This window comes from Trichosurus vulpecula, chromosome 4, assembly GCF_011100635.1.
Source record: "Trichosurus vulpecula isolate mTriVul1 chromosome 4, mTriVul1.pri, whole genome shotgun sequence".
Classification (NCBI taxonomy): domain Eukaryota; kingdom Metazoa; phylum Chordata; class Mammalia; order Diprotodontia; family Phalangeridae; genus Trichosurus; species Trichosurus vulpecula.
Window position 1 is genome coordinate 208,025,485 of NC_050576.1, and position 13,446 is coordinate 208,038,930.

The following is a 13,446-nucleotide window of genomic DNA, read 5'->3' on the forward strand; positions in this document are numbered from 1 at the left end:
TGCTCCAAGAAAAAAACAAGAGATGTTTTCAGAGAACCCTGAGAAGGCTTGTATCAACTGACATAGAATGAAGGAAGCAGAACCACGAGAATAATTTATGTAGTAACAATAACATTGTAAAGACAAATAAGTTTGAAAGACTTAAGAATTCTAATCAATGCATTCTGGAGGAATGATAATGAAGCTTGCTGCCTACCTCCTCTGGAAGGGTTATGGACTCAGGTCGCAGATTGAAAGGTATATAGTTTTGGACATTGCCAAAGAGGGAGGTAGTTTTGCTTGATTATTCATATTTCCTACAAGGTTTTGTCTTTTTCCTTTTTCTATTAGGAGGATGAGAGGGGGAGAAAATAGATTTTGTCAGTTAAAAAAAGACAAAAAAATCAGAATCAGTTCCACAAAGATTTTATAGTTGTATGTCTGTATTTTAGTGTATTAAATTTTCTTTAAAAGGGTCTTTTTATAACTTACAGACAAATAACATTCTTGTGAAAATTTATTTCAGCAACATTTATAATCCTTTTCTAATTTTATATTTCAGAGTAAGGCTGATTCTTGGTATGATAGATTAAGGAAATCTTTTTCCACTTGGTAGAATGATGTCAGGTTTATTAATTTTATTTAATTCAGTTGTGTGGTCTGTTGGAGTTTGTTAAAGTTTTTAATTGGCTAATTATTTTACAGTCATTCTTTATTTTTCCTGGGGGCAGCTATTAGAAACCAAATTGATTAAAAGGTGCTTTTATTTTCTTTTGTAGTTGAAGACCAATTATTCAGCCTGGGAAGAGTTGGAGTCTACTAAAGCAGTTGTCATGGGAGAAACTGCTGTTATAGAAATAGATAGCTTTCCTCGAGGAGTAATTTTAATTTACCTAGTTATAGCTTTTTCACCCTTTGGATATTTTTTGGCAATTCACATTGTGGCAGAAAAAGAGAAAAAGCTGAAAGAATTTTTAAAGATAATGGGGCTTCATGATACTGCTTTTTGGTATGTTTTTGAAAGTTTTTATTTTGTACTGTAAAGCATCTATAAATTATTACTAATTTTAAATTTACTGATTTGTTTAATTTTCCTTTTACATGCTTCAGTGTTAGAGATTAACTTGATAATATCAGATCAGATTCAGGCTGTTGTTGTTGTGTCATTAACAAAAAAATACATTTATTCCATTTATATTTCTGGCAAGGTAACATGTTGTTGAAGATGAATTTGCTAATCTCTTGACTTTTTCCCCCAAATTTTGAATGATTCAGATATTACATTGTGAAAGAGAGCAGTAGATTATAGATAATGGGAATGAGAATGACTTTGATCACAACAGTGTATACTAACTTTAAATTTTAAAATGGTAAATGTCCTCATCTCTTAGGAGTATATGAGCATATTAGTGTTGGAAAGGACTTGATGAAGCAATTCAGTGCAACCGCCTCATTTCACAGTTGAGGGGCAGCTTAGACTTACAGGGAGGCTAAATGATGCCTATTATCAAATACCTACAAGTGTCAGAAGTAGGATTTGAACCCAGATACTCAGGACTCCAAGTTCAGTTCTTTACTACACAGGGAATAATACAACCCTGTCTGCTAGTATGTAGACATTAGGAATAAATGTAGCTGAGGCAATTTGGTATCTTGTAATGTCCCTGCCAGTCTTTGATATCATATAGCATCTCTGCTGGGCGATTTGCTTTATTGGCTCTCCTGGGCATGTGTGCTTGCATGCACACATACTCTCTGACTTTTCCTACATTACTTTAATGGAGTTGCTTGTTGGGTACAACTGTTGTTTAAAGATAAGTAAAACATAAACAAAGATGACAAATGTTCTTTTTGACTGTGTGTATATAGTATACACACTGTACTACTCCACTGTCTACAGTTGGTGCTCGATAATTTCTAAATGCAATTCAAATGCTGATTTTTTCTATTAATATAATTTTGGTCTTAGTATTTATTTAGTTTGCCATCATGGAAGTTTAGACCAGTTCACACATTTTATATAGTTAGTTTGGCTGATAATGCAAGGTTTATTTTCATTGTGTACTTTCTAATCTGTTAAAGAGTTTTAGATTACAGATTTAATTCTTGGGAAGCTAGAAAGTAATTAGTTGATTGGTTTCTCAAATACCATGGTTTATATACTTTACAAATCTGAATAGTTTTGAGTATATAGAATATGGCCTTTTCTTCCCAGGTAGAGTAATGTTGAGAAATTAAAATTTAATGAATGTAAATACTACAAGGAAGCACACAATGAATTTCAATTCTTATCTGATCTGTAGTTGCAAATTCAATTAAGTGAGGCTTTTGTTTAATTTTGGTAGGTCAGTATCTTCACAATGATTTAAAAAAAAAGACTTGTATACTTAATTTAAAGGAACATTGTCATATATAATTCGTAACACGGACATGGTAATTTCAGATAATGATGAATTATGTTGAACCTGATTTTCTATTATCTAATAGGCATTTTGCATGGAAGAATTAGTGAATTGTCACTAAACCACAGTTTATAAATCTATTCATTTGCACAGAACTAACTTTATATTCTTGTTTTATAAAAGGAGTATCTGGCACAAGTACTCATATGCTCTCTTTTCTGTCTTATTCATTATCTTTGGGGAATTTTAAAAAAGTTTTTAGCTCCACTGGAGTTTTGGAAATGACCTTTATTACTATTTCTGTTTGTTATTTTTTGTTGTTTTCAAAACTTCCCATAACAGTTATAAGTTCAGACAAGTCACTTAATCTTGTCGCCTTTTTTCCTTCAGTTGAAAAATCATAGTATTAGACTAAGTAATCTAGTCTGAGTTCCCCTGACTAGATCTAAAATTCTCAGATACATCCCAAAATCATCCTTGAGTAAATTGACAGAATAGAAATTAAAAAAAAAACCTAAATAATTCATCTCTTCCACTGAACTGTGGGTTTTATAAAACTCTGGTAAATAAATACAATGATTTTGATTAAATATACAATAGATGTTACATAAAAACTTTGATGATAGAGGTTTTCTACACGGTCTTTAAGTTTACAACTTTGACTTTTAGCACATATCCTAGAGAAAAGTGTCACATTGACTTTGCTGTTTTGTATTTTATGACAATTCAATTGCAGTTCTGTTTTATGTGGCTCTTTACAGTATTCCTTTTTACATACCATGAGTTGTTGTCACTTTAAAAAATACAATTAACTAGCATTTGTATAGTGCTTTTAAGATTTGCAAAGTTTGTAGTTGTATTTAACCATTGGAAAGAAAATAATTTTATCTTCATATATAACAAAATTTTAAATTTTAACTTCACAACTATATCTTGTTTATGACATATTTAAATTTTAATACATTAGTGTTAGTTTTCACAGATAGCTGAGTAAATTGACTAAATATCTTTTGAAAATAAATAAGAACCTAAAACAGTTTGGTATTCTTATAATTCCATATTATTATTATTGGTATTCTTATAATTCCAGGTCTGCATACTTTGGATCTAAATGTATTTGTGTTTTCTTTTTAGGCTTTCTTGGGTTCTATTGTATACAAGTTTGATTTTTATTATGTCCCTTCTCATGGCAGTCATTGCAACAGCCTCTTCATTATTTCCTCAAAGTAGCTGTTTTGTGATATTTCTTCTTTTTTTCCTGTATGGATTATCTTCAGTAAGTATTTAACTTCAGAACTGCAGATAAAGAACGGTTCCTCAAATATTTGAGCATTATTAGAAGGACTTTTATTTGGTTGGTTTGTAGTTCCCTTTGTCTTTAGTTAAGATGTTATCAAGTTACCATTAAAAAGTATAGAGCATGCACCATCATTGTGGCTTTATGGCCTTGGAAAGGACAAACTATTACCTTCATTATAAAATTGAGTTGTGTTTCACAAGATATGGGTTTGTACACTAGGATGTAATTTTTGATGTCTTTATATAACCATACATTTGATAATTTGATGAATCTGCGATTTTATTGATCATTTCCTCAAAGGTGCAGATCTTAACATTTCTCACCTGGGGTAACTCCTGTCCCCATCTTTTGCAAGTGGTCCATTCAGTATGCTGGGGCCCTTCCTCTAGACCTGACATCATATGGAGCACATAGGCCATACGTTGATTATCCTTCTGATCTTACTGTGTGAATGTCCTGTCTCTTTTTTGTGGTCAGACTTTTTTTTCGATGATAGCCTTTACAGTATTTATTTTGCATAATTCCTCATTGACGTTCTCTTGTTGTCTAATCATGCCTATCATGTGCTTCTCCTTAGCTCTATGGATGACACATAATATACACGATTTTACATTAATTTTATTAATTACATGTAAATACATGCAACTTAATTTACAAAGCGGGAATGTGGATTAGTTGAAAGGACTAGTTTTGGAATTATTTTGGACTCATTTCAAGTCCTACTTCTGACATATGCTAGCTGTATTACATTTAGCAAGTCATCTAGCTTCTAATTGCCCATTTGCATTGGTGCAGAAAATTTCCATACTGTGTTTCCTACATTAATGAAATAACAGTTCCAGACTCTTCCCTCTTTCCCCGATTAACTATATATGTATTTTTATTTCCATTAAATACTGACTTGAAGGTATTCTTGGTATGGAAAATATATCAGTCTGTGAATCTGGTCATTATTTATATGTAACATGTAAGCTTGACAGCAGTTCTTTAGTGTTTGTCAAAATTTCTTGCAAGGTAAATACTTAGTCAATAGTTATAGGTCCCCTGATACATATATGGTTATACATATGACTAAAAGGTGGATACACTTGCAGATATCTTTTATGCATCTTTTAATATTTGGGCATTTTGAGTCTAAGTTTCTTAGAATTTGTATATATAGTGGTCTGTGAAAATTAAATTTCTTACACCAGTACCTAATGTTGATTTTATTTTAGATAATAATTTTATATTTATAATTAATTTATTAACTGTAAGGTTTTTTTTTTTTTAGGTTTTCTTTGCCTTGATGCTTACACCCCTTTTTAAAAAATCAAAACATGTGGGAATAGTTGAATTTTTAGCTACGGTGGCATTTGGATTTGTGGGCCTTTTGATTATTCTGCTGGAGGATTTCCCTAAGTCTTTAGTGTGGCTCTTGAGCCCCTTCTGTCAGTGTACATTTTTAATTGGTATTGCACAGGTGAGTAAAGTGATAACTGTACTTTAATTGAATCCTCTTTTCTCATATCTCAAGTGAAGTTTTATGTGACATTAGAAAAGTTTGGATATATTGCAAATGCTAAGTTTTTGAATATGAAAAAGTAGTGATGTAGAGTAATGAAGATACGTTTCATTTGTGACTTAATTTATATTCTTATTGTTCTTGCATAACTTAGTTAAATTCTACCTTACTATTTGAATGACTGAATGAAGCATTTATTTAAGAGTTTACTGTGTGCAAGGCACTGTGCTAAGTGTTGGAGATATAAATAAAAAAACAAGAGAGAAGGTTCCTTTTTATCCTCTTTACATAATATAATCATTACTGAAAAAAAAATCAAGAGCACATGCTCTTATAGCTGTCAGGAATGCCATTTTCTTTTTCAAAGGACAGCATGATCATTGCTGTACTGGTGACTTTAGGATTTTTTTTTGAGATTTTATTTTAGATATTGTAATTAAAAAGTTTTCAGGAATATAGTTTTTTAAAATATCAGATTGTATTAAATTGGGTTATATTTTTATAAAGAGAAATGTTAAAAGAAAGGGTTGTTGTCCTGACCAAAGAATCAGTACTCCAGCCTTTATCTCACTTTATTCTTCAGTATTTCCCTGTCTAATGATTCTTTCCCTTTTCCTGAAGAAATGCCTAAATCTACCCTATCCTTTAAAGACAAACCAAAAAAAACCCCAAATTCAGAATCTTTACAAGGCCCTGCCATCCCTTCCAGCTACTCCATTCTATATCTCTTCTCCCTTTCTCAACTTGTCTGCACTCATTCCATCTACTTCTCTCCTCTAATTCTCTTCCAAAATTCTACAAATCGGCTTACAAAAATTCCACAAAATGGTCATAAAATAATGTGCCACTTTTATTGAAACTTTATTTTCTGTTTCCTCACAACACTCATTCATTTATTTGACAGACAAGATTAAGTGTGAGTAGGCTGTGTTTGGTAAGTAGGAAAGATTATCTTTGCTCTGCAGATGAGAAAACTGAGACTTGCAGAGTTTGAATGACTTGTCCAAAGTAACACAGCTACAAAGTGCTCTGTGGTATTACAACCTAGATTTTCTAATTTCTACTTTTATATTTTATCTATACAGTAAGTTAATTAATTATAAAAAGGGGCATCCATTGTACTATACGAAGTATAAAACACAGGACAAAAAAGGCAACTCTTTCATGAACTTGGCCTATTTAAAGTTAAAATGAGCATGCTAGTATTAATAAACACTAAATATTTTATTAATAATTTTGTTTTCTTTAGCATTAAGAAAAGCTCTTTTGAGTGATGGATCAATGATAGGGATGACCCATGTTATATAAGTTGTCCAGGGAAGTTTGATTTTTTTTTTCCTTAATAAATTTCAGTGTCTCAAGTAGAAATCAGTTCAGAATTTTTTAGATTGATAATTCTTTCTAAAAAATAGCTTTTGTAGCATTCAGATATTTAAAGGTGCTTATCACTAAGGCCTTTATTTGTGCGCAGGTTTTAAGTATAGGAATTAATTGTACTACTTTTCTTAGACTAACACAGATGGCCTCCTTATTATTCCAAATAACCCATTCCATTCTTCTTCAGTCAAAGGCTGCTTCTTCTAAAGGAGAAAAAAAATTCATAAGTTTGTCTGCATCATATAAATGTATCACATTGAGATGTTCCATGAAGCTCCGTGAGTAGGCAGGGTCAAGGGAGGATCTCTTAGCAACGTACAATATAGATTACTGATATATTAAATGCTATATATACACATTTATGTATGAACAGAAAAATTTAGTATCCTTTGCTTTTATAATGGAAGGAATTTTTACAGTCATTCAGGAAACAGTTATCAAGTGCCTTCGATGTTGTTGTTTTTTAAATTTTGTTTTTATTTTGTTTTTATCTTTTACTTAATTTTTAGTTAATTTTAATTTTTAGTATTTGCTTTTATAAGATTTTGTGTTCTAAATTTTCCCCTCCTCCCCAAGATGGCATGCAATCTGACATAGTCTATGCATGTATGATCATATTAGTTATGCGGTGAAAAAAGAATCTGAATAAAAGTGAAAAGGCACGAGAAAAAAAAAGAGAAACTAGTATGCTTTAATCTGCATTCTGACTCCATAGTACCTCAGAGTTGTTTTAATTTCCATTTTTCTAATGAATAGTGATTTAGAACATTTTTATATGCTTATAGATAGCTTTAATTTCTCTGTCTGAAAACTGCCTGTTCATATCCTTTGACCATTCATCAGTTGGGGAATGAGTTGTATTCTTATAGGTTTGACTCAGTTCTCTATATATTTTAGAAATAAGGCCTTTATCAGAGATACTGCCTATAAAATTGTTTCCTAGCTTTCTGCTTCCTTTCTAATTTTGGTTGCATTGGCTTTGTTTATGCAAAACCTTTTTAATTTGCTGTAATCAAAATCATCCATTTTGCATTTCATAATGTTCTCTGTCTCTTGTTGGTTCATACATTCTTCCCTTCTCCATAGATCTGACAGGTAAACTATTCCTTGCTCTCCTAAATTGCTTGTGGTTTCACCCTTTATGTCTAAATCATGTACCCTTTTTGACCTTATCTTGGTATTGAGTATAAGATGTTGATCTATGCTGAGTTTGTGCCATACTGTTTTCCAGTTTTCCCAGCAGTTTTTGTCAAATAGTGACTTCTTATCCCAGAAGCTGGAGTCTTTTGGGTTTATCAAACAGATTACTATAGTCATTGACTACTGCATCTTGTGTAGCTAACCTATTCCAGTGATCCACCATTCTATTTCTTAGCCAGAACCAAGTGGTTTTAATGATTGCTGCTTTATAATAATCTGGTACAACTTGCCTACAATGTTCTTGACACCCCTGCCTTCGTGATGTGCACTAATGGGGGAGTCAAAATGCAAACAACTGTGTACAGAAAAGTATATGCAAGACAAATAGGAAATAATCAAGAGAGGGAATGTTCTAGAATTAAGAGGATTTAGAAAAGGCTTCTTGTAGAAATTGAGTTTTAGCTAGGACTTAAAGGAAGGTAGGCGGCAAAGATGAGGAGGGAGAGCATTCCAGGCATGGGAGATAGCCATTGAAAATACCTGGAGTTAGATTGCCTTGTTTAAGGAACATGAAGGAGGCCAGTGTCCCTGGTTCACAAAAAAGGGGAGAAGACAGTGTAAGTCATAAGAACAGTGAAAAGATAAGGGGCTTAGTTTATGATAGGCTTCTCTTGACAGCAGATTTTAAATTTGATTCTGGAGGTAGTAGGGAACCCCTGGAGTTTATTGAGTGGGGGTGGGTGTAGTGACGTGGGCAGACCTGTGCTTTATGGAAATCATTTTTGCAGTTTAATGGAGGATGTTTTGGAGTACAGAGAGACTTGTGACAGGTAGACCAACCAGCAGGCTATTTCAGTAGTTCAGGCTTGAAGAGATGAGGGCCTCAACCATAGAAGAGAGAAGGGGATGTATTCAAGAGAGATTGCAAAGGTGAAATTGAGAAGCCTTGGCAATGGTTTAGATATGGGGAGTGAGATAGTGAGAAGATGATGATGACATCTATGTTGTGAGCTTGGGGGACTGGTAGGATGGTGGTGCTCTCGACAGAAAAAGACAAGTTTGGAAAGGTTTGGGGGAAAAGATGATTTTGTTTTAGACATATTGAGTTTAAGATGTCTACCAGGCATCTAGTTTGTGATATCTGATAGGCATCTGAAGATGTGAGACTGGAGGTCAGCAGAGGAGTTAAAACTGGATTAATAGTTTTGAGAATCATTGTCATAGAGATAATTCAATCCACGGGAGCAGATAAGATTACCTTGTGAAATAGTATAGAGGGAGAAGAGAACAAGACCCAGGACAGAGCCCTGTGGGACATGTACCATTAGTGGGAGTGATCTGAATGAAGACCCAGCAAAGGAGACAGAAAAAGTGGAGAGCCAGGAGGGATTAGTGTCACAAAAACATAGAAGTTAGTGTCAAGGAGAAGAGAATGATAGACAGGGTCAAAGGTTTGTATCAGTAATTGAGGTGTGACTTTTTTATTGTTTTCTCTTTTGGAGCACTTATTTAATCAAGTGCCCTTGATGAGTCTGGCCTTTGTTTCTTTGATTAAATCAGGAGTCTTTGATGATCTGCTTACCTCAAGGGAAAGCCTAGTTTACATGGGTTTGAGTTGCATGTTGTGGCACCTTTTGACCCTGAATAGGGTATATAAACTCAGAGGTTGGCATTTTGCCTTTGGGGCTCACTCACAGAAGGAGTGTTGAGACTCTGGGCAAGCCATTGTAACTAACCCAGTTCCCCTTGCCCTGGCTTTGCTAACCCAGACCCTTCTTCTCTGGTTACTATTGTGATTTTGTCAGACAGATAAGAGGCCTGTCTGTTGATTGGTGTTTATTTGCTCTGTTTATATAATGTATGTTTGTAATTTGTTTGTATTTGCTCTGAAGTCCAGGGTGCTGACTTTTTCCCCTGAACTAAGTAAATGAGATATGTATGTGTGATTAAAGTGAGGTTGTTAACTCCTTAACGTTGCTTTCCTTAGTAAAGCAGATCAAAGAACCTGTGCTGGCAGCTCTTGTTGCTGGTCTTGTTGGGTCTCACACCCCTACAGCAGCTGGTAGCCAAATTGTTGTTAGAAGGTTGCAGAGAGGTCAGAAAGGATGAGAATTGAGGAAACAACCATTCTGTTTGGTAATTTGGAAAGGGAAGCTTTGGTTTAATGATAAGGCCAGAAGCACAGAGAGAGAGAGAGAGACAGAGAGAGAGACAGAGAGAGAATTAAGAGAATAAGGAGAAGTGGATGCATCTATTGTAGATGGCTTTCCCAAAGAGATTAGTAGGATATAGAATATATCCTTTCTAAGCAGTATGTAGGATGATGGGTGGGGATTGAATGGATCAAGTGAGGACTTTTTGATGATTAGGCAATGTGGACCTTTTTATAGGCAGTTCAGAAGCAGCCAGTCACCAGGGAGAGGTCAGTGAAACAGTGAATGCAAGAGTGGGCATTCTGCTGGAGGAGACAGAATGGAATGGAATCGTTTTTGCATGCAGTTTGGCTTTGGCAGTGAAACAGAGGTCAAAGAAGAGATAGTGGTAGAAGCCACTTATCTCACATGGTGTGAGATAAGGAGGAGAGGTGAAAAAGAAGATTTCAGCAAACAGCCTCTTTTTTTCCAGTAAATTTGTTTTACTGTGTATGGAGAGTTGAGGGAGGACTAGCACTTCTGTTGTGAGGACTTGCTGAGACGTTTTCAGGGTTGCTCATCTACCTTTGATGTCCACCTCTCACCCAACTCTCACCTATGGCTCCAAGAAGGTATAGCATGCAGAGTTGCCACACACAGCAGGTGGGCTAAGCCAGGTTGAGGATAACTGACAGGCCTCAAACCCAGTGAATTAGGTGGATGTGTACCCCAAAGCGTATGAAAGCTTTCCCCAAATAACTTGTTCCAGTAGCCATGAAGGTGGCTAAAGCAGGCTCCATGCAGCACTTAGAATTTGGTCAGGCATTAAAGGCACCGAGATCATCCACTGCATCCTGGACTGTTGCCACTGGACTTAGATTACTTAGGAAGAGAAAGGGAGGCAACTCTGCCTCACTTAAATCCAGTTTACTTCAAGTCAGGATATCAATTGTGATGTAATTGGTCCTCTTTGAAGATGAAGGATAAACAACAGTTTAAGTACTTTGTGGAGAATGTTATATTTTATCAAATTTGAGATTTACCAAATGTCCAATAAGTAGGTAAAGACACCCAATAACGAAGTGTAGTTATTAAGTGCAATTGAAAAAGTAGAGTGGTTGGTCAGTAGTCAGTAATGTTTATTAAGTACCTACTATGTGCCAGGCATTGTGCTAAGTGCTATGAAATAAATGTCAGGAAACAGCGAGATACTACCTTGCTAAAGAACTTTTTCTTAATTTCTGTTAGAGTTGAAGTAGGTGACCTTTCAATTCAGACATTTTATGATTCTTGCTATTCAGCTCGTTTTAATGTCTCTATGATTGTGTACCTGTCTTGCAACAATTTCGTTTGACTCTATGTATATGTGGTACATAGGACATTTAATATATTTATTCCAGCTAAATAAAGCAAGTAGGTGGTACAGTGCACAGAGTTCTGGTCCTAGAGTCTAGAAGACCTGAGTTCAAATCTAGCCTCTAACACGTTCCAGCTGTGTGACCCTGGGCTAGCCATTTAACCTTATTCTTCCTCATTGTCCATATCTGTAAAATAAGTATAATAGCACTTAACCTCCCAGGGTTTTTGTGATGACAGCAGTGAGATAATGTTTGTGTAGCACTTTCTAAACCTAAAAGCATTATATAAATGCTGTTATTATTGAACTCAGGAGTGCTATAAATATGGGTGTTTAAAAATGTCAATATTATATATATATATATATATATATACACACACACACACATAATTTTTAATGGAGTTCAAAATGTTTAATTCATGTTTGGTTTTGATTTGGTGACAAAGGGATATTAATTATATTTCTGGTAAATATTATTCGTTTAGTCTGGATATATAAAAGTTAGCAAAAGATATCAACAGATACTTATTTACCTACTCTGTCCTAGACCCTAATGATAAAAAGTGGAATTGAAAAATTACTGACTCTGAGTTTAAAGGACTTGGCTTCAAATCCTGGTTCTTCCAGTTATTACTTGTGTGATGTTGGACAAGTCATTTAATCTCTCTGGGTCTCATTTTCTCATTTGCAAAAATTTTCACAGTAGCTCTGGCTCTATAATCTTCTGTCTCCACTTGTTATATGTCAGATATCAGCCATAACTGCTACATTCTGTTAACAGAATATTCTTATTTTCAGGTTAGGAATAAAGGTGTGATAGTTGCAATCTTTTTATAGAGTGACCCTGGCTACTCCTGTCTTTATTGTTTTCTTTGTAACTTCATTGTTACATTTGACTTACCTCTAACTTTGGCCATGAAGAATAATCTTAGTAAGTTTAATTAACAGTGATAGCTAATATTTACTTTGTAATCTGTTGCTATGCATTTGTTTTAATATAATAGTCTTAAAATTTAATTCCATTTTTTTCAGGTCATGTATCTGGAAGATTTAGATGAAGGTGCTTTGTTTTCCAACTTGATAGAAGGTCCATATCCTCTTATCATCGCCATTATCATGTTGGCACTCAACAGTGTTTTTTACATCCTCTTGGCTGTTTATCTTGATCAAGTCATTCCAGGTATGTCATGAGGTCATCTTTAGAAAAAAATAGGGATTTATATGTGTATATATATATATATATATATGCATATATGTGCATATATGCATATATATTATATATGAAAATATATGTATATGTATGTGTGTGTTTTTAAAGCAAATCTTTTTTAGACAAGACCCCCCTTTTAGAACAAAATTAGAATAATCATTCTAATAATTTGATTTAAATCCAGCCATTTTGGAGGGCGGTTTGGAACTATGCCCAAAGGGCTATAGAAATGTTCATACCCTTTGACCCAGCAATACCACTTCTAGGGTTGTATCCCAAAGAAATCACGCAAGCGGGAAAAGGACCCATATGTACAAGAATATTTATAGCGGCTCTCTTTGTGGTAGAATTGGAAATCAAAGGGATGCCCATCAATTGGGGAATGGCTGAACAAACTGTGGTACATGAAGGTAATGGAATACTATTGTGCCATAAGAAATGGGGATGATGCAGACTTCATAACAACCTGGAAAAACCTACACGACATAATGCTGAGTGAGCGGAGCAGAGCGAGGAGAACGTTGTGCACAGCCACAGATATATGGATTCCGTGAGGACCAACCCTGACAAACTGCGCTTTTCTCAGCAACCTAAGGGGCAAGGACAACTCCAGGGGACTCATGATGGAGAATGCTATCTTCATCGAGACAAAGAACTGCGAAGTTTGAATACAGACTGAGGCACACTACATGCTTGCCTTTTCTGTTTCTCTTTTGTTTTTGGTTTTTGGGGGTTTTTTTTTTTTTGGTTCTGTTTCTTCTTTCTCATGATTAATTCCATTGGTCCAAATTCTTCTCCACGACTTGACTAGTGCATAAATTAATTCAATGCGAAGTTATACATGACAGTTATATGAGACTTCATGCCGTCTTGGGGAGGGAGGGGGGAAGGAGGGGAGAAAAACTGGAACTCAAAACTATGTAGAACCGTGCGTGGTAAACTAAAAATAAATAAAGAAATTTATAAAAAAAAATTTATTTTTATGCATTAGTCACTTCAAATAGATTATTTCAAAGTTAGGATAGTTTGGGCTTTTAAATATAAA

General features: G+C 34.5%; 1 protein-coding gene across 1 annotated transcript in view; it reads left to right on the forward strand.

Moving 5' to 3' along the window:
* The window catches only part of ABCA5 (ATP binding cassette subfamily A member 5), a 119,812-nt gene that overhangs the window by 17,319 nt on the left and 89,047 nt on the right, over window positions 1-13,446 (forward strand). Inside the window, exons 6-9 of the mRNA XM_036755886.1 lie at window positions 759-988; window positions 3,516-3,657; window positions 4,955-5,143; window positions 12,224-12,371. Of these exons, the coding sequence (XP_036611781.1) occupies window positions 759-988; window positions 3,516-3,657; window positions 4,955-5,143; window positions 12,224-12,371 (709 nt within the window). The remainder of the gene's footprint in view (window positions 1-758; window positions 989-3,515; window positions 3,658-4,954; window positions 5,144-12,223; window positions 12,372-13,446) is intronic.